We start from the raw sequence: 22345 nt of genomic DNA, 5'->3' as shown, positions 1-22345 counted from the left end.
AAGCAAATAAGGGTCCATGAATCCAAGTTTAGATTCTTTGTACCAGCACTGATATTTAGTCCACCACTTATCTACACTGAATCTCACAATATGAACGGTTAAGCAGCGTCTAAGTATGCCATGTATACACTTTTCAAATGCGTGTAATCAACATAGCATTCTCCCATGTATCAAATGACTCCCCATCTTTGGGTCCTGTTTGACAGATAGAGGATTTGATGGTTGTCAAGAGATGGAAAGAGTAAAAAAGAAAGAAAGAAAAAAGAAGCAAACATGATGGTACATCCAATTTTCTTTTCTTGTTTGTGCTACACCCAATGCCGTGCAGCATTGCCCATATGGATACAGACATATGTGCCACTACAAGAAACGTGTGTGACATCCTAGTTTTCAATACGGTGGATAGTGGGCTACACTATTTTCAATCTTTTAGTGACATGTCATTGACTTTTTTTTTTACGAAGGAGAGAGGAGATGGACAGACCAGGAAGGTCACACAAAACTGCCCAGGTCGAACCAATTGCCTGCAAAAGCATTGAAATACCTGTGATGGGAAGCTAGGTGTCGCCCACTATGATGTTTGTGAGAAATCCATCTCATTAATTCATTTTTCTTGATTAAGTTTGGGCATTGGCCAAAAAATAGAGGTAGAGCCAAAACCCATGTGGGCTGCAAGATAGGTAACAGTGAGGAATGAATGTCCACTATTGTAGCATTAGTTGTGCTAGAGGTTTTGGATCGGCTAGTATTTTTCGTGTTTTCATTTCATCATGCTAGGAATCACCTTACAAAGGTAGCGGAGTGCGTATTGAGTGGGGAATACCATGATTTACATAATTTATCTACTCTGTTTGTTCATATTAACATATAAACAGAGTAGATAAATTGGTGTGGAAGTGCATCCCTTAGACTTCTTCACAAACTGTGGGAAAATCAGATTCTATTGCTGGGATACTGCTGGTCAAGAGAAATTTGGTGGTCTTAGAGATGGATACTATATTCATGGCCAATGTGCGATCATCATGTTCGATGTCACTGCCCGTTTAACATACAAAAATGTTCCTACATGGCATCGGGATCTCTGCCTGGTTTGTGAGAATATCCCCATTGTTCTATGTGGCAACAAGGTTGATGTCAAGAACAGGCAGGTGAAAGCAAAGCAGGTTACTTTCCACAGAAAGAAGAATCTCCAATATTACGAGATTTCTGCCAAGAGCAATTACAATTTTGAGAAGCCTTTCCTCTATCTTGCTAGGAAGCTTGCTGGAGACCCCAATCTTCACTTCGTTGAATCACCTGCTCTTGCCCCTCCGGAAGTACATATCGACATGGTTGCACAACAACAGCATGAGGCAGAGCTTGCTGCAGCTGCTGCACAGCCATTACCAGATGATGATGATGATGATGCTTTTGATTAGAGAGAGAGAGAGAGAGAGAGGACTTCTACTGGAAGTCCATGGTTTTCCCCCTTTTTTCTGATTTCTTCCTTTTTACTTACAAATTTTCTGCCGCTAAAAAGATTTTCTTAAAACCAAGTCAGTGTTGTCGCATGTTACGGTTTGAACCATTTGGTATATTACTCGTAAACATTGTGGTTTCTTCTTCTTTGTATTGGAGAATCTGAGTTTGGTATTTTTAATGAAAAAAAAAAAAACATGAAGCATATCTAAAGCTCAAGTAGACAACACCATATGAAACAGTGTGAATTGAACTTCTACCCTTGAATAATTCTTAGGCACCACAAAAGTTTTGGGTCAAGCTTATATTTGTATTTTCAATTCATCCCTGCTTCTTTTTTTTTTTTTTTTGTGTGATTTTATGAACAGGATGAATAACTACTAAACATTATTTTAAGCCCCAGTGACGTTTCAATGGTGGAAATCATTATTACCACTGCTTCATGTGTTATGGTCCACTTGCGTTTTGGATATGCTTCTATTTTGGAATCAACTCCTAAAATAATATGGAAAAATGGATGGACAGCGTGGGTGAACCATATCCATTCAGGATGACTCAACAGAGTTTACTCGGGATGATAAAAGCCTACTTAATAAGTAGGCAATCCGATTTCCTTTACCAAAGGTATGGGAGGTACATAAACATCACAGTGGAGGCAAGGAGGTTTGGATTGTGGTCATGTCTCTAACTAGTCAAGCCGACTTTAGTGTTAGACCTACTTAATTTGTGAGCATGTCTTAAAATAATAGGAAATGGCAAGTGAATTTCTCCAAGGTATCATGATGAACCTTACCTAACTTCTTGTGAGGAAGTTCATGGGAAAGGCCTTCAGAGGAAATTTGCCATTGAAAGATGTTGAATCTCCAGAAAAAGGTCCAATAGGATGAAATAAAGGTGCGTAGAAAGTGGACACGGATTTCCCACTTGTGCTTTTGAAGCTGCATATCCCTTTTGGGTTGATGCCTAATTATCCAAAAAAAAAAAAAAAAACCGTACACGAGTAAGAGTGGATGCGGATTGCGTGTTGTGCAACACACTACCGTGCCCCGACGTTGTGTTGATGTCATTAATTTCTATAGGCCCTCATGATGTATGTGTTATATCTATGTTGTCTGTTCATTTTTATGATAGTATTTTAGGGGATGAGTCCCAAAATAAGGCTGATCCATGCTCAAGTGGACCACACCATAAAAAGTGTTGGGATAATGATTCCCACCGTTGAAACTTTATTGGGCCTACAATCACATTTATTTGCTATCCTATTGGAAAAACACAAATATAAGGATTGATTCAAAACTTTTATTTTTCTGGTAGCTTGTTAATACAACCCTGTCAGTTCACACTTCAGTGTTAGCCACCCCCACTAGGGAATCGATACCAAGCCCTTAGTGTTGAAATATCTTTCACTCAGTCTACCACTTGAGCTATGGATCTCGGTGTGTGTGTGTGTGTGTGTGTGTGTGTGTGTGTGTGTGTGTGTGTGTGTGTATAACTATTTTCATTCCCTGTAGATTCTTTGAGGCCGCAATCTGATTTATAAGATCCTTTGATCCTTTTTGACAGTTTGATCTTACTTTCAGAGGAGTTGAATGAATGGTCCCGACCTACCAATTACCCTGTCAAGTGTACCATGGAGAAGTGGCTCCACCTTATCCATGTTCCTCTCCTCTAGCTTCTATCTTCCACCTGATGGCGGATTAGGTGAGACCGGGGCCTCACCCAAGAGGGTGTGCTATATGTATTATGTATCCATGATGCAGGGATGAACGTGATGAGGATAACTACTCCGAATCCACAGAGCTTCTCTGGACTCCTCACAGAGACTTCTCAAATCCACGAGGAAAGAAAGCAGAAAATAGAAATAAATTCTAAGATATTCAAAATTGATTAATTGATTAATAAAAACGAGTTCACAACCCTTTAAATAGGGGTACTAAGCAATGGGAAAGAAATTAGAATCAAACTACAACTCAAACTCCTAGAATCCGCAACTTACTATTTATAGACGGTCGTGATGTCTACTAGTGTGCAAGGTTTTCGGCCAAAAATAGTAAGTGTCCTATTTGGCTTCACCAAACCGTTCTCCTAATTATTCTAAGCTCTTTTCACCTTGGGCGCAACTCCTAAAGCCCTACGGATGAAGAGTTATAATCAAACTAAAACTTACTATTTATAGTAAAAACGAAATTAAAACAGAGAAACGACCGTCGATTCAGGGGTTTTTCGCAATTCCGGGTTGCGCAACCTGGCGTAGCAGGGTTGATTGGCTTCAGTAGCTTGTTCTACCCAAAATCATATATTCTACATCAAATAACTCATTCCGGATTGCAAGATACGCCCGATTTAAGGTTCGATGGTCTGGATCACTTCTATCGTCGACCGGGCCTTTTCTGATCCATCTTAGCCATGTAACTGTCCGCGACCCACTTTACATCAATCTCCTCCACTTCAAAAGAACTCGTCCTAGAGTTCTCATCATGCTCTGGTTCATGATACTCGGATAGGTCCACGACATTGAAAGTCTATGAGATTGCCATGTTATCTGGGAGATCAACAACATAAGTGTTGTCATTGATCTTTCAGATGATTGGTACTGCTCCAATCTTCTTATTTTTCAACTTGTTATACATCCTGGTCGGAAATCTCTCTTTGCGCAGATGGACCATAATGCGGTCGCCCACCTCGAACACTTTTTGTCGCCGATGCTTGTCCGCTTGTTCCTTATACTTCCCGTTCGAGGCATGTAGCTTGGTCTGCACTTCTGCATGGATGCCCATGATCTTGTCTGTTATATGTTCTATTGCAATGCTCGTGCCTGGCTGCTTGGGCAGAGGGACCAAGTCAAGTGTGTAGTGAGGCACTCGTTCGTAGATAATCTGGAACAGTGATCTCTTTGTCGAGCGGTTCACCATATTGTCAAATGCAAACTCTGCTTGAGACAAGACCAAATTCCACTGTTTCGATTTTTCTCCTGAAATACAGCGAAGGAGGTTTCCCAACGTCCGATTCACAACTTCGGTCTGCCCATTAGTCTTTGGGTGGTAAGCACTGCTGAATTGAAGTCGTGTATCGAATCGATTCTATAAAGTCCACCAAAAGTGGCTAATGAACTTCGTGTCACGATCGGAAGTAATGGTCGTGGGGACCCCGTGTAGCCGTACGACCTCCATGAAAAATAGATTCGTCACGTGTGTTGCATCGAGGGTCTTCTTGCATGGGATAAAGTGCGTCATCTTGGAGAAACGATCTACAACCATGAATACCGAATCCATGCTGCGTTGTGTTCGTGGGAGACCAAGCACGAAGTCCATTGATAAATCCTCCCAAGGACCATTAGGCACAGGTAACGGGGTGTAGAGGCCCATATTCTGAGATTGCCCCTTGGAGGTCTGACAAACATGACAACGTTGTACGACTTTTCCCACATCGCGTACTAATTGCGACTAGTAATACCGCTCTTCCACAAGAGCTCGCGTCTTGTCTCACCCCAGGTGTCCACCGAGGCTACCTCCATGTAGCTCCTGAATAATCTGCTCCCTCAGAGAACTTTGGGGGATGCACAATCGATTCCCTTTGAAGAGAAAATCGTCTTGTATATGAAGGTCACTGGGGTGACCTTCTTGGCACTTCATCCAAGAATCTTTGAAGTCCTCATCCTCGGCATACAGCTCCTTGAGACAGTTGAAGCCGACCACCTCGTTGCTCATCGTAACAAGTAGTGATGCACGACGGCTAAGTGCATCAGCCACCTTGTTCTGCTGCCCTGACTTGTGCTTCAGAACGAACGTGAATTCCTGTAAAAATGTAACCCATCTAGCATGCACACGATTCACGTTAGTCTGACTATTAATAAACTTTAATGCTTGATGGTCAGTGTACAAAACAAACTCTCTTTGAATCAGATAATGCCGCCAATGTCGCAGCGCCTGAACAACTGCATACAACTCAAGCTCATAAGTCGACCACTTCTTTTGGGCTTCGCTGAGCTTCTCGCTGTAGAAGGCTATCGGTCTGCCTTCCTGTGATAATACTCCTCCAATTTCGACGTATGAAGCGTCACACTCAACCTCAAATAATTTGTCGAAATTAGGAAGCACCAAAACCGGTGTTGTAGACAAACGATGCTTGATCTCATGAAAGCTCTTGTCAGCTTTATCGGTCCACTGGAACGGTCCTTTTTTCATACAATCTGTTATAAGCGCGACTATGGTACTAAAATCTCGCACAAATTGACGATAGAAAGTCGTCATCCTGTGAAAACTCCTCACCTCATGAATGTTTGTCGGGATCGGCCATTCCCTAATAGCTCGCACATTTTCATCGTCCACATGAATTCCTGTGGACGTTACAACAAATCCTAGAAACAACGGGCTGTCAGTTAAAAAACTACACTTCTTCAAGTTGAGGTACAACTTGTTAATTTGTAGGACCTGCAGCACCTGCCTGAGATGTTTCCTGTACTCCGCCTCATCCTAGTTATATATTAATATGTCATCAAAATATACTACCACAAATCAGCCAGTGAACGGTTTTAAAACTTGATTCATCAAACGCATAAAAGTACTTGGTGCGTTCGATAGGCCGAAGGGTATGACCAGTCACTCATACAACCCTTCCTTGGTCTTAAATGCCATTTTTCACTCATCACCGGATCGAATACGAATCTGATGGCACCCGCTCCTTAGATCTAGTTTAGAGAACACCTTGGCCCCTTTTAACATATCGAGCATGTCGTCCAACTATGGTATTAGAAATCGATATTTGATGGTAATTTTGTTAATTGCCGGGCTATTAACACACATGCGCCAGCTTCCATCTTTTTTTGGTGTTAATAATGCTAGTACGGCACATGGGCTCATGCTCTCTCTTAAGAAACCCTTACGGATCAATTCCTCCACTTGCCTCTGAAGTATCTCACACTCCTTTGGACTCATCCGATAATGAAAGCGGTTGGGCAGGCTAGCCCCAGGGACAAGGTCTATGTGATGTTGGATGTCCCTCATGGGGGCAATCCATTAGGTAAATCCTCAGGCCAGACTTCTTTGAATTTGTTTAGCAACAGTCTTAAACTTGGAGGGATGTTTGAGGGTTCCTCTTCCTCACTCTTCACCACTACAGCGTATACCTCGCCGGTTTCCTTGGATTCCTCCATAAAATTCTGAATGGTCAAAAGAAAACTCCCCTCCACTTTAGAGGCTTCAGGGTGGTTCTCTGGTGCCATAGGGGCAAGGATTATTTTTCGACTATCCTTGACGAATACGTAAACATTACCTCGTCCCCGATGGGTCGCATCACGATCCGACTGCCAGGGTCGACCAAGTAACAGATGACAAACTTCCATATTGACCACGTCACAAAGTATTTAATCTTTATAATTTTTTCCAATTGAAAACAAGATAGTGCATTATTCAGTTACATTGGTCTCATTCACCTTTTTAATCCAGCCAATTGAGTGTGGGGAAGGATGTTTCATCGTTGGTAGCCGTAACTTGTCCACCATCACTCTTGAGACGATGTTCTCGCTACTACCACTGTTTATGATCACATCACAGACCTTTCCATTGACGGTGCACCGAGTACGAAATATATTGTGTCGTTGTGGATGTAATTCCTTTCGTGGGGCATACAACAATCGCCTCACAACTAGAAATTCGCTACGATCTTCGCCCGTCATTTCATCACCATTGTTATTTCTTTAGTAATTTGTTCATGTTCATCAAAGCGATGGTCTTCTTCTGCGGCCTCATCTTCAGTGCCCCTTTCGTTTATAGTCAAGTGTGATGCGGGACGTTAAGGATAAGTGTTTGATAAGTGGCCTCGTTGGCCACAGCGGTAACAATTGTTCGACCTTAGCCGAGCATAAGGATTTGAAATCCTACTCGGACTCACTGTTGTGGGTGCTGCACATTGAGGTCTAAATGAGCTGCTCCCCGTATCACGGTTTGCGGTTGTAGGAAGTTGAGGTACTGAGTCTTTTCCTCGTAGCAACACTGGATCCTGCGTGGGACCCATCATGGGGGGTCGAGTTGAAGGATATGGACGAGCAGGAACTCTTGCAAGTTGTGTTTCTGCCCTACCCGCCAATTGAACTGCTTCATCCACAGTCCCGACTGGGTACATTTGAACTCGGTCTTGAATTGTCGGTCGCAACTCACCTATAAATCGTGCCACCTTCTGTGACTCAGATTCTGACAGATCGTTTCGTGTAGCCAGCCGTTGGAATTCTTCAGTGTAATTTGTGACTGTTCGATTTTCTTGTCTGTAATTTTGATATTGCTGGAATAATATCCGCTCATAATCACAGGGGAGAAATCGAGATCGAAGAAGACGTCTCATCCGTGGCCATGATGAGATGGACACTTTGTTCTGGTGGGCTCATGAGAGTTGTAATTGTTCCCATCATGCAGAAGTACCAGATTTTAATTTAAATGCTACCAATTTTACCCTTTTATGATCTGGCACGTTCATGTAATCAAAATATCCATCTACTTCAGCTAGCCAATCGAGAAAATCTTCTATACGTAATAAACCGTTAAAACTTAGAAGTTCAGTCTTACCTCGATAGTCTCTTTCAGCACGATCTAGATGATCACCTTCATGGATTGGTCGTCTAGCAAAACCCTCATTAAGGTCCTCGTCGCTGGAACGTGAATAATCTGGTGTAGCCCTATGGTTTACCACTGGTAGTGCTCTACGAAAATCGGGGTTGCATCGTACAACAACCATGGGTGGTAGAGCCACCATGGGTGGGGGAGCAACCAAAGGTGGTGGAGCACCGCCTAGGGCTCGGGGCGGGAGTAGCGCATCCACAAGACGGTCGAGAGTTGCTTGCAATCCTTGCATGGTCAACTGACTCTCCCGGTGGAAAGCTTTCATTCTTTCCGAAAGATAACGAATCCCTGGATCACCGTCCACAGGATTTTGATTCATACATTCATTGTTTGACATCGGCCCGAGGGGAAGCCTCGCTTTGATACCAATTGATGCAGGGATGAACGTGATGAGGATAATTACTCCGAATCCACGGAGCTTCTCTGTACTCCTCACAGAGACTTCTCGAATCCACGAGGAAAGAAAGCAGAAAATAGAAATAAATTCTACGAGATTCGAAATTGATTAATTGATTAATAAAAACGAGTTCACAACCCTTTAAATAGGGGTACCAAGCAATGGGAAAGGAATTAGAATCAAACTACAACTCAAACTCCTAGAATCCGTGACTTACTATAAATAGTAAACTTAGTATTTATAGACGGTCGTGATGTTTACTAGTGTGCAAGGTTTTCGTCCAAAAATAGTAAGTGTCCTATTTGGCTTCACCAAACCGTTCTCCTAATTATTCTAAGCTCTTTTCATGTTGGGCGCAACTCCTAAAGCCCGACGGATGAAGAGTTATAATCAAACTAAAACTTACTATTTATAGTAAAAACGAAATTAAAACAGGGAAACGACCATCGATCCAGGAGTTTTTCGCAATTCCGGGCTGCGCAACCTAACATAGCAGGGTTGGTTGGCTTCAATAGCTCGTTCTACCCCAAAATCATATATTTTACGTCAGATAACTCATTCCGATTGCAAGATACACCCGATTTAAGGTTCGATGGTCTGGATCACTTCTGTCGTCGACCGGGCCTTTTCTGATCCATCTTAGCCATGTAACTGTCCGCGACCCACTCTACATCAGTCCACACTAGCTATCCACTTTTTCAGATCATTTTAGGGCATTATCCAAAAATAAGTAGATCTAAAAAACGTCGTCCATCATACTCACATTCATGCGTGTAAAATCTACACTCTCGATCACATTAGTAGTATAGTTTCTTAAATTGGGTGGAATACGATCAAGCTAAGATTTTTTTTGGTTACAATTCATCCCAATAGGACTGACCTTATGAAAAGTATAAATGACATATAAACATCATAGTGGACAGCTATCAACGGGCCACACCTAAGTTTGCCAGATTTTGAACTATTCTCGGCCAGGGCATGAGAAGCATCTCCTTACCCACTTTTTCCTGTCATGCGGCCAAGGGCTTTTCCAAGGATGGATATCTGACCCATCCAACTTATTATTATGTTATATATCATCTATTGGGCCCACCATGTTATATATGTAAGATCACTGTCCACCAGTTGTATTCCTCTTTTCTATGACTTGCTGCTAAAAATTATTTAGGCCCACAACTCAGGTGGCGCACACCACGGGAATAATGGAAATGAGACCCCAACAATAAGTTAGTATTTGTGTGGTCAGCCTGAGTTGTATCTTGCATTAAATCTATTCATCAGATGGTCAGCCTGAGAGGTACATAACCATTTTTCTCCATAGTCAAGCCGACTTTAGTGTTAGACCTACTTAATTTGTGAGCATGTCTTAAAATAATAGGAAAAGACAAGTGAATTTCTCCAAAGTATCATGATGAACCTTACTTAAGTACTTCTTGTGAGGAAGTTCATGGGAAAGGCCTTTAGAGGAAATTTGCCGTTGAAAGATGTTGAAATCTTCAGAAAAAAGTCCAAAAGGATGAAATAAAGGTGCGTAGAAAGTGGACGCGGATTTCCCACTTGTGCCTTTGAAGCTGAATGCCTTTTGGGCTGATACCTTATTATCCAATAAAAAACGTACACGAGTAAGAGTGGATGCGGATTGCGTGTTGTGCAACACACCACCGTGCCTCAATGTTGTGTTGACGTCATTAATTTCTGTAGGCCGCCATGTTGTATGTGTTATATCTATGCTGTCCGTTCATTTTTATGATAGTATTTTAGGGGATGAGCCCAAAAAAAAGGCAGATCCGTGCTCAAGTGGACCACACCATAAAAAGAGTTGGGATAATGATGCCCACCGTTGAAACTTTATTGGGCCTACAATCACATTTATTTGCTATCCGGCCTGTTCATGAGGCCACACAGACCTGGAGGAAGGAAAAACATAAATATCCAGTTGATTCAAAACTCCGTGTCCCCAAAGAAGTTTTTAATGGCAGACAGTCAACCTACACTGCTTTCTGTATTGTGGTCCACTTGAGCTTTTGATCTGCTTTTTTGGATTCAAGGCTTAAAAAATCTCATAAAATGGATGGACGGTCTGGATATAACACATACATCATAGTGAGGCCCACAGAACCGGGTCACGCTAACACTTAGAAGTTCAGCCTTACCTCGATAGTCTCTTTCAGCACGATCTAGATGATCACCTCCATAGATTGGTCGTCTAGCAAAACCCTCATTAAGGTCATCGTTGCTGGAACTTGAATAATCTGGTGTAGCCCTACGGTTTACCACTGGTAGTGCTCTACGAAAATCGGGGTTGCGTCGTACAGCAACCATGGGTGGGGGAGCAACCAAAGGTGGTGGAGCACCGCCTAGGGCTCGGGGCGGGAGTAGCGCATCCGCAAGACGGTCGAGAGTTGCCTGCAACCCTTACATGGTCACCTGATTCTCCCGGTGGAAAGCTTTCATTCTTTCCGAAAGATAATGAATCCTTAGATCACCGTCCACAAGATTTTGATTCATACCTTCATTATTTGACATCGGCCCGAGGGAAATCCTCCCTTTGATACCAATTGATGCAGGGATGAACGTGATGAGGATAACTACTCCAACTCCACGGAGCTTCTCTGTACTCCTCATAGAGACTTCTCGAATCCATGAGGAAAGAAAGCAGAAAATAGAAATAAATTCTACGAGATTCGAAATTGATTAATTGATTAATAAAAATGAGTTCACAACCCTTTAAATAGGGGTACCAAGCAATGGGAAAGAAATTAGAATCAAACTACAACTCAAACTCCTAGAATCCGTGACTTACTATAAATAGTAAACTTACTATTTATAGACGGTCGTGATGTTTACTCGTGCGCAAGGTTTTCGGCCAAAAATAGTAAGTGTCCTATTTGGCTTCACCAAACCGTTCTCCTAATTATTCTAAGCTCTTTTCATGTTGGGCGCAACTCCTAAAGTCCGACGGATGAAGAGTTATAATCAAACTAAAACTTACTATCTATAGTAAAAACGAAATTAAAACAGGGAAACGACCATCGATCCAGGAGTTTTTCGCAATTCCGGGCTGCGTAACCCAGTATAGCGGGGTTGGTTGGCTTCAATAGCTCGTTCTACCCCAAAATCATATATTTTACGTCAGATAACTCATTCCGGATTGCAAGATACGCCCGATTTAAGGTTCGATGGTCTGGATCACTTCTGTCGTCAAACGGGCCTTTTCTGATCCATCTTAGCCATGTAACTGTCCGCGACCCGCTCTACATTAGTCCACACTAGCTATCCACTTTTTCAGATCATTTTAGGGCATTATCCAAAAATAAGTAGATCCAATGATTAGGTAAATCCAAAAAACGTCGTCCATCATACTCACATTCATGCGTGTAAAATCTACACTCTCGATCACATTAGTAGTACAGTTTCTTGAATTGAGTGGAATACGATCAAGCTAAGAATTTTTTTGGTTACAATTCATCCCAATAGGACTGACCTTATGAAAAGTATAAATGACATATAAACATCATAGTGGACAGCTATCAACGGGGCCACGCCTAAGTTTGCCAGATTTTGAACTATTCTGGGCCAGGGCATGAGAAGCATCTCCTTACCCACTTTTTCCTGTCATGCGGCCAAGGGCTTTTCCAAGGATGGATATCTGACCCATCCAACTTATTATTATGTTATATATCATCTATTGGGCCCACCATGTTATATATGTAAGATCACTGTCCACCAGTTGTATTCCTCTTTTCTATGACCTGCTGCTAAAAATTATTTAGGCCCACAATTCAGGTGGCGCACACCACGGGAATAATGGAAATGGGACCCCAACAATAAGTTAGTATTTGTGTGGTCAGCCTGAGATGTATCTTGCATTAAATCTATTCATCAGATGGTCAGCCTGAGAGGTACATAACCATTTTTTTCCATAGTCAAGCCGATTTTAGTGTTAGACGTACTTAATTTGTGAGCATGTCTTAAAATAATAGGAAAAGACAAGTGAATTTCTCCAAAGTATCATGATGAACCTTACTTAAGTACTTCTTGTGAGGAAGTTCATGGGAAAGGCCTTTAGAGGAAATTTGCCGTTGAAAGATGTTGAAATCTTCGGAAAAAAGTCCAATAGGATGAAGTAAAGGTGCGTAGAAACTGGACGCGGATTTCCCACTTGTGCCTTTGAAGCTGAATGCCTTTTGGGCTGATGCCTTATTATCCAATAAAAAACGTACACGAGTAAGAGTGGATGCGGATTGCGTGTTGTGCAACACACCACCGTGCCTCAATGTTGTGTTGACGTCATTAATTTCTGTAGGCCACCATGATGTATGTGTTATATCTATGCTGTCCGTTCATTTTTATGATAGTATTTTAGGGGATGAGCCCAAAAAAAAGGCAGATCCGTGCTCAAGTGGACCACACCATAAAAAGAGTTGGGATAATGATGCCCACCGTTGAAACTTTATTGGGCCTACAATCACATTTATTTGTTATCCGGCCTGTTCATGAGGCCACACAGACCTGGAGGAAGGAAAAACATAAATATCCAGTTGATTCAAAACTCCGTGTCCCCAAAGAAGTTTTTAATGGCAGACAGTCAACCTACACTGCTTTCTGTATTGTGGTCCACTTGAGCTTTTGATCTGCTTTTTTGGATTCAAGAATTAAAAAATCTCATAAAATGGATGGACGGTCTGGATATAACACATACATCATAGTGAGGCCCACAGAACCGGGTCACGCTAACATCCCACTGATCTCAGCGGCGTGTAGTACACCACGCAATTCTTCTTGGGTGGTTGGCTCGTTATCATAAATCTTGACAAAGGGCAACAAGATGATCAGTACAGCCTGATAATATACCATCTATATATATTTATCATTTTCGTTCAGTTACTTCTATTGAATATTTGACTGTTAACTATTTTCTTTCTCTATAGATTCTTAGAGGCCACAATCTGATTTATATGATCCTTTGATCCTTTTTGACAGTTTGATCTTACTTTCAGAGGTGTTGAATGAATGGTCCCGATCTACCGATTAACCTGTCAAGTGTAGCATGGAGAAGTGGCTCCACCTTATCCATGTTCCTCTCCTCTAGCTCCTATCTTCCACTAGATAGCGGATTAGATGAGACCCGGGTCTCACCCAAGAGGGCGTGCTATATGAATTATATATCCATAACAGCCATCAATTTTTTCAGATCATTTTACAGCATTATCCAAAAAATAAGTACATCCAATTATTAGGTAAATCCAAAAAATGCTGTCCATCTTACTCACATACATGTGAGTAAAATTTAAACTCATTTTACGGCATTATCCAAAAAATAAGTACATCCAATTATTAGGTAAATCCAAAAAATGCTGTCTCTTACTCACATACATGTGAGTAAAATTTAATCTCTGGGTCACATAAGTGCTATAGTTTCTTCAATTGAGTGCAATAGGATTAAGCTAATATTTTTTGTAGTTACAATTAATCCCAATAAGAATAACCTAATGAAAAGTACAAATGACATATAAACATCATAGTGGACAGCTATCAACAGGCCGTTGCCCGGATTTTGAACTGTCCCAGGCCAGGGCATGAGAAGCGTTTCCTTACCCACTTTTTCCTGTCATGCGGCCGAGGGCTTTTCCAAGGATGGATATCTGACCCATCCAACTTATTATTATGTTATATATCATCTATTGGGCCCACCATGTTATATATGTAAGATCACTGTTCACCAGTTGTATTCCTCCTTTCTATGACCTGCGGCTAAAAATTATTTAGGCCCACAACTCAGGTGGCCCGCACCACGGAAATAATGGAAATGGGACCCCAATAATAAGTTAGTATTTGTGTGGTCAGCCTGAGATGTATCTTGCATCAAATCTGTTCATCAGATGGGACTCACTTGGATCAAGATAATGTTCCAAGATCAGCTTGATCCAAAACTCAAGTGGGCCACAACGCTTGAACTTAGAGGCTTTAGGCACAATTCACATTGTTCTATTGGGGTGATCTTTTGTATGTACACATGATGGACAGAATGGAGATTCAAATAAACAGCATGGTATATGTCAAAAGAGTCTGGGTGTGTTATGCACCGTGTAAAACAGGTGTTGTAAACGATTTGGGTCCCTCATCTACGTATTTAGCTCTTTTTTCTCCAACATACATTTCTCACCCAACACGTTTCTACAATAGAGTTATTCTAAAATGCGATGTGTGAGGTCCAATGTAATGTAGGACCCACATCTAATCGTTCCATAACGTGGACCTTCAACTTCAGCCTATACAAGTGTGGGAAAGCAGTATGATGGTTGATCATATATGTCATTTGCTCATCATTTTAATTTTATTTTTCCCAGTTAGCTTGTTAGTACACACCCCACTGTCAGTTCACACCTTACCGTTAGCCACCCCCAAAAGGGAATCGATACACACCCCACTGTCAGTTCACACCTTACCGTTAGCCACCCCCAAAAGGGAATCGATACCAAGACCTGCAGTGTTGAAACGAGGTATCTTCACTCAGTCTGCCACTTGAGCTATGGATTTGGGTGTAATCATTTGCTCACCTATGGCTCAAAAGCCAAGCATACATGAATGTCCTGTTTCCAGTACCATACAAATTTTGGCTAATCAACAGAATCACAGGAATAAACAAAAGTCCATGCTATACAAATTAGGTACTGTTGTGAGGGAGGTGTAGGTTGGAAATCACACAGATCATAAGATACTAACATTTTGATTTGGACTGCCAAATTCAGCTACTTGCCATTTTCTTTCTAATCCTCCATTTCATGGTAAACGGAGGAAATATTACAATTATCTGATAAGTGCAATTTTCAGGTTATATTCCTTCATAATGGTACAATATTTTAAATATTTAATGATGAGTTTCTTTTTCAAAAAAAAAAAAAAAAAAAAAAAAATCTTTGTAATTTTTATAATAAAAATTAAATTATAGAGTATAAATTTAATTTTTTTAATAAATTTCCCTAAAAATTCTAAAATTATTTATTTTTAAAATTGTGGAAGTGTTTCTAGCTATATCATTGAATGTAACAAACTTATTGCATTATGAGTGGATGAGCATGATTTTCGGGGCAGGTCACATTCGCCATGGTTCAGTAACTCAGGAGCCATGACCTGGCTCTATGCCTAGCAGCGAAATGGTAGACCTAGTCTTTACCTGACTTGACTCAATTTTTGTAGAAAGTTAAGGTCTATGTATATAATGATTTGGGCCTTGGGCCTTTGACGCAGGGGAGGACGTGAGGTCGAGCACCGTCTTCCTCAAGAGGATAACTATTCCGAATCCACGGAACTTCTCTGGACTCTTCACAGAGACTTCTCGAATCCACGAGGAAAGAAAGCAGAAAATAGAAATAAATTCTAATAAATTCGATATTGATTGATGAATCATTAAAAACGAGTTCACAACCCTTTAAATAAGGGTACCAAGCAATGGGAAAGAAATTAGAATCAAACTACAACTCAAACTCATAGAATCCGCACCTTACTATAAATAGTAAACTTACTATTTATAGACGGTCGTGATGTCTACTAGTGCGCAAGGTTTTCGGCCAAAAATAGTAAGTGTCCTATTTGGCTTCACCAAACCGTTCTCCTAATTATTCTAAGCTCTTTTCACGTTGGGCGCAACTCCTAAAGCCCGACGGATGAAGAGTTATAATCAAACTAAAACTTACTATTTATAGTAAAAATGAAATTAAAACAGGGAAACGACCATCGATCAAGGGGTTTTTCGCAATTCCGGGCTGCGCAACCCGGCGTAGCAAGGTTGGTTGGCTAAAGTAGCTCGTTCTACCCCAAAATCATATATTTTACGTTAGATAACTCATTCCGGATTGCAAGATACGCCGGATCTAAGGTCCGATGGTCCGGATCACTTCTGTCGTCGACCGGGCCTTTTTTGATCCATCTTGGCCATGAAACTGTCCGCGACCCGCTCTACATCAGCCTTACTGTGCACATGCATCAATGCTCTAATTGAACTTCAGCACATTTTAATTTTCATCTTATTCATTCCAACATCCATTTGATCTATTTGGTTTTCTTTTAAAATGGATGATATAATGGGAAGTGATTAAAAAAAAAAACACACTCACATCTCAACATATTGTAACTTTCTGCATCTCATTGTTACTGTGTATTTTTTTGCATTCATTGTAATAAGTTATCATCTACCTCTGTTCTGTAGCATAGTTCCTGGGTAGAACAAAGTGAACTTTGTTTATTGAAGATCAGTCAGGGTATGACTAGTTTATTATCCTTTAGTTATTTCATATTATGAAATATTAATATATGTAACAACTAATTCTCTAGAATTGTTATGATTTTCTGCAATCCAGTTACCATATAAAGTTTGCTTTCACTGCTAATATCCCCACTTTGTTCCTCTTCATTGTTTTTCTCTCAGATTTTGCATTGCAGGTATTTGGCATTAAAAACTTCGTGAAAAGATTTTTACCACTTAAAATGCTCATCTGCACCCATGGATAGAAAACATATTGGAAATCCTAAAGACCATAATTTCTTTTGGAGAGATTTCGAAGGATACAAAATCAAGGTATTGTAGGTCTACTATCACGAAGAACATTTTCAACTCTTGGAGATTGCCATCCTTGCTTTCATTTTACATTTATAATTTGCATATGAATTATCTCTTGTTTTAAGTAGCTTGCAGTAGAATTATACCAGAGGACTTTCCTCAGCAAAGAAAAGGCTTCTGGATGTGAACTATGCTTGTGGCTTCTTATTCAACATAACTGGATCCCGTCCACTTGACTTTAAAGAGGTAAGTATTTGTTCTAATTTATTTTATAGATCAATCACTTTGTATAGTTTCTCTACGTTGCATTTCACTGAATGTTTGTGTCTTTTCTAGCCTGTATGAATGTTGATGAAGTTTCTTATACTGGCTAATGTCCTTCTTTGTCATATTGATTTCAAATGTGTCACCGACTAATGGCATGCCAAATTTCTATGCAATGTGATGTGAACTCATCCTCCACTTATCCAGAAAATATTCTTACATATTTTCTCCTTGCATTTGCACATCATCCATCATGTCCTAATGCTGATAAATGCAATTCAGGAGGTTCAATCATTTGAATAAATTTTTTGTCCTTACTCTTCTTTGTTGGATTTGTTGCTCTGTACAATTTCCTTATCTTTTAATTGCTCTAAATGAGGTTTCTGCATGGGATGGTGTCTTGATTGAATACAAGCCAATATCCGGTTTATGTTTAAATCTGTGTGTTTATATATCTCAGTTCTGTGTATGCAACTTGGGAAATTTCCCGCAGACATAGGAGTTGGGTTTCACATACTGATAGAAGTGTCTTAGCCCAATTTTCGATGACCATTATATAAGCAAAAAAACAAGTGTCACAAATAATTTCATTTCAGTATTTTAAAGTAGTTGCTTTTGAGAACAATAAATGGATTCTAGTGTTGAGTGAGCATCTGTGCGTTGGAATGCTTTCTGCATCTGTAATGCTTCTCATCTCTTTTAGAAAAGCTTTCTACCTATAAAAAATAATGAACTTAAAATTGGAAGAGATATGATCAATGGTCTGAACATGGACCACTTTCCCTCCTTTACATTAGTAGTGCAACGGACCTGATGATTATAAGTCCTCAGGATTTATTTAGTGTTATTATACTGCTAATCTCACATTCGCGTGTAGCCTAACCCAATACATGCCTCAAAATGTGTAGATGTGCCATGTGTGGAACATCTGAGCCATTCATCTGTTGGGACCCGTTATGTGGATGACTTGCCACCAGAATCAAGTCGCTCTACATATGAGTTAGGAGAGCGGATTGCATGTGCCCCAGGCACAGAGTTATATGTGTGCCCCGTGCTGTGTGGGGTCAACAGAGATACTCGTGACAAATCCACTCCACCCATCCAAACCGTATTCATATGGTTATTACCGCTCAGGTAAACTGCAGGAACAAATATCATCATGATACAAAGTTTCTGTTACCCCAGACGTTCAAACCTTTCTGTTTCAAGGGGTATGGCCCACCTGGGTTTTTGGATATGCCTTATTTTTAGACCCTATCCTACTGTGTTCTTTAAAAACAGGATGGAGTGAATTTGTCACCCACATCTCTGTGGGCCCCACACAGCCCCAGGCACACCTATATCTCTGTGCCTGGGGCACATACAATCTGCTCTCATTGAATAGTCCATGTAGGTGTACACGAGTCGAGCTTGGCACAGCTCGACTTGGCTCGGCCACTAGCTGACCCCAGCTCGATCTTGGCTCGTCTCGGTCATCGAGCCTGACTGGCTGGCTCGGTTCTGTCAGCAGCTCGGGCCAGTTGGAGCTGAGTTCGAGTCAAGATTGAGCCTGTGTGGCATTATCACAAACATATGAAGTGCACTTTCAATTTTTTACTGTATGTAAAACAGTAGCAGCTGTTTACAGATATTTCATCAAACACTTTGTAGGCAACATCAAAATGAAGAAAAAAAAATGGTATTTGTTTTATATACAGACATTACTTACCACTGGCCGACACTTTGTTAAGTCATTTCATCAAACGCTTGGTGAGCAACATCAATATCAAAGTAACCGATTCACCTACCTGGTTTGATCCTAGTCGAGTCGAGCTCGGTTCGAATTTTTTTCAAGCTAAAAAAAATCAGCTCGACTCGACTTGAACTCAGTTCCTAACCGAGTTGAATCGACCTTTTACGAGTCAAGTCGAGTGAGCTAACCGAGCAAACTTGCTTCGGGTGCAGCGCTAACAGTCCATACCGTAGGAAACAAAACAACAGCCTTCAAAATGAGGGTAAATCCGTCCGCAAAAAATGGCCTTTTCCGGACGAGGCCCGATCCTTTATAACCGCTCATATACAGAACTCTTAGTACAACTATTCACTGTCTGAAATCGGATTGCGTACTGAGTTACTACGCTCTTACCGTACTGAGTAAACTCTGTTGGGCCCACTTTGAATGTATGGATTTATCCACACTATCTATCCGTTTTTCCAACTCATTTTAGCGGTGGATCCCAAAATTTAAGCTTATCCAAAGTTCAAGTGGACCATACAACATAAACAGTGGAAATAATGATTTCCACCATTGAAACCTAGCTAGGCCTCATGGTGATGTTTATTTGTCATCCAACCTATTCATGAGATCACACAAACTATTTGCCACAAGAGTTTTGCGAGCCCATTAGGACCAGCATATATTGAGTAAACTTCGTGGGGGCCACAATGATTTTTGTATTTTATCCACTCCAACCATCCATTTTATCAGATATTTTTGGACTTGAGCCTAAAAAATGAAGCATATTCAAAGCTCATGTGGACCACACTACAGATAACAATGTGAATTGAACGTTTACAAAAAATTCTTGAGGGCCACAAAAGTTTTGAACCAAGCTGACATTTGTGCTTTTCATCCACGTCCGTTTGATCTTATGACCATGTTAGATGGCAAATAAACATCACCATTAGCCTTAAGAAGGTTTCAAAGGTAGAATTCATTGTTCCCACTATTTCGTATGGTGTGGTACAGTTGAGCTTTATATATGCTTTTTTTTTTTTATAGCTCAAACCCTCAAATGAGGTAGAAAAATAGATGAACGGTATGGATAAACCAGGTACATTCTTTGTGGGTCCAACATAGTTTACGTAGTCCGATAGAAGTGTACATCAATTCAATTTCAATAATTTTAAGGTATGAGCCCAAAAGAGAGACGGATCGAAAACTCAAATGGAGCTGAATGGACAAGACTGTGTAGCATCCATTGTCAGTCCGCTGCAAGTAAATAAGTCACTACTCGTTTTGGGTCAGTGCGATTTTTGGCCTATTTTACTTTCACAGGAAGGCTAGAAGTATATATGATTTGGATTGCTATGCAGTATGCCCCGTGTGCAGCTAATGAGCCGTTAGATGGTTAGTCGAAACTAAGTAATTGTCTGGATTTCAAAACCATGAGCGTCTAAACAGTACAATTTGTCTGGATTACAGAAGCATGATCCCCATTTGGGGACGCGGATTAGATACTGACAGGTTGAGTAGCGAGACCCAGCTGCTTAAGTGACGTCACTAACTTTTGTGGGCCCCACCATGATGTGTGTTTTGTACGCCCACCATTAAAAAGTTCTAAGGGACACAAAAGTTTTCAATGAAGATGATATTTGTGTGTTCCCTTCTTTCATGTCTGCTTTAACACATGAACAGGTTGGATCTCAAATAAACATCATGGTGGACCTTCGGAAGGTTTCAACGGTGAAAGCAGAAGTGTTGGCACTTCTCAACATGTCTTAAAAAGTTCCAAGCTCAAAACATAACTACAGAGAGATGCTAGAGTTGGCGCTTCTCAACTGCAGGGAGGAGAAAGCGGAAGTGTATGCCTTTTTAAGTCTTTATAAAGTTGAGGCATCTTATGCATGCCATTATATATTTCTCCCATTTTGATAAGATATTCTCCTTTGGATATAATTATCTCTGTTCCAGGAAATAGAAGACAACACTAAAACCTTTTGGGAAAAACAAAATGAACTTTGTTTATTGAAGGTTAGTCAGGGTACAACTAGTTTATTATGCTCTAGTTATTTCATGTTATGGAATATTAATACATGTAAGAACTAATTCCCTAATTTAATTTTATTTTTTATGATTTTCTGCAATCCAGTTACCATGTAAAGTTTTCTTTCACTGCTAATATCCCCAATTTGTTACCCTTCATTGTTTTTGTTGATGCAAAAATCCAGCCCACCCTTCTGATCGGATCCTGAATGCCTGCACAAAAAGAATACTAAGGAGAGTACCCTCCGATGCCAAAGTCAGGCTGGGAATCATGGTCATATAATATTCAGAGGTTTTGGGTGAGAAATCTTGCATACCTTTCACCATTAGAGGTTCTCCTATTTATAGGGGAGAGAGAGAGAGAGAGAGAGAGAGAGAGAGAGAGAGAGAGAGTACCCTGTAGTATTGAGATTCTTTCCCGATATCTTGGAGATCTGCCATGATCTAAGATCTTCCCGAGATTCCAGGCTCCTGCGATCATTGGGATTCGGTATTATCCCGAGACCGAGGATGATTTTCTGGGCCTATGGTTCGGTTCTAGGTCGTATCTTGAGGTGGGTTCCGGTCGAAAACAATTAGTACTGTTCTGCTCGAAAGATCAGTGTTCACCATATTCAACCGTAGTCGGAAGGTTTGAGATCTCTTCATCAAGGGGTTGAGAACTTTTGACCTTGTTAAGAATATGACCGATCTGTGACCAATGGTCGGCCAACCGTTGGCCAAGACAGGGTTGATCCATAATCGACCTATTACCGATATATCGGCTCGGCCGGGCTGAGACACGGTCGATTCATAATTGACCTATTACCGACCTATTGGCTCGGTTGGGCTGAGACACGGTCTATCCATAATCAACTTATTACCGACCTATTGGCTCGGCTGGGCTGAGACACGGTCGATCCATAATCGACCTATTACTGACCTCTCACCGACCTATGGGCTAGGTCGGTAGTACATGGCCTATTAAGGGCTCTTTGAATGTCCTTAAAGTTGCATCAACCTCCTTGGAGGCTCCGCTCTCTGGACGTACAGGCCTCGTTAGGCTCGGCGCTCGATGGACCTGAACTATATCAGTAGAGTTGGTCCATTCTATAAGCCGACTTGTTGACTTGTCCCATTTTTCCCCCAACAGTTTTTATCTTTGGTTTTGCATAGCAGATATTTGGCATAAAACCTTGGTGAAAAGCTTTTTTATCTCTTAACATGCTCATTTGCGGCCAGGGATAGAAAACCTTTAGGAAACCCTAAAAAAACATACTTTCTTTTGGAGATATTTCAAAGAATATAAAATCAAGGTATTGTAGGCCTAC

The 22345-nt window shown here is 40.9% G+C and overlaps 2 protein-coding genes across 2 annotated transcripts in view; one reads left to right on the top strand and one right to left on the bottom strand.

The window, feature by feature from the left end:
- LOC131255727 (uncharacterized) overlaps nucleotides 1–22345 on the bottom strand; it is a 190112-nt gene that overhangs the window by 99991 nt on the left and 67776 nt on the right. The window lies entirely within an intron of this gene.
- On the top strand, nucleotides 888–1425 carry LOC131255728 (GTP-binding nuclear protein Ran1B-like). Its single transcript, XM_058256531.1, has one exon. It carries the CDS (start codon nucleotides 1023–1025, stop codon nucleotides 1416–1418), a length of 396 nt encoding a protein of 131 aa, XP_058112514.1. The 5' UTR covers nucleotides 888–1022; the 3' UTR covers nucleotides 1419–1425.

This window comes from Magnolia sinica, chromosome 9 (assembly GCF_029962835.1).
Source record: "Magnolia sinica isolate HGM2019 chromosome 9, MsV1, whole genome shotgun sequence".
NCBI classification, from domain to species: Eukaryota; Viridiplantae; Streptophyta; class Magnoliopsida; order Magnoliales; family Magnoliaceae; genus Magnolia; species Magnolia sinica.
This window is presented reverse-complemented; position numbering and strand designations above follow the sequence as displayed.

What these genes read in the sequence shown, in the direction of transcription:
- LOC131255728 (XM_058256531.1), top strand. Translation starts at nt 1,023, where the DNA reads ATGTTCGATGTCACTGCCCGTTTAACATACAAAAATGTTCCTACATGG.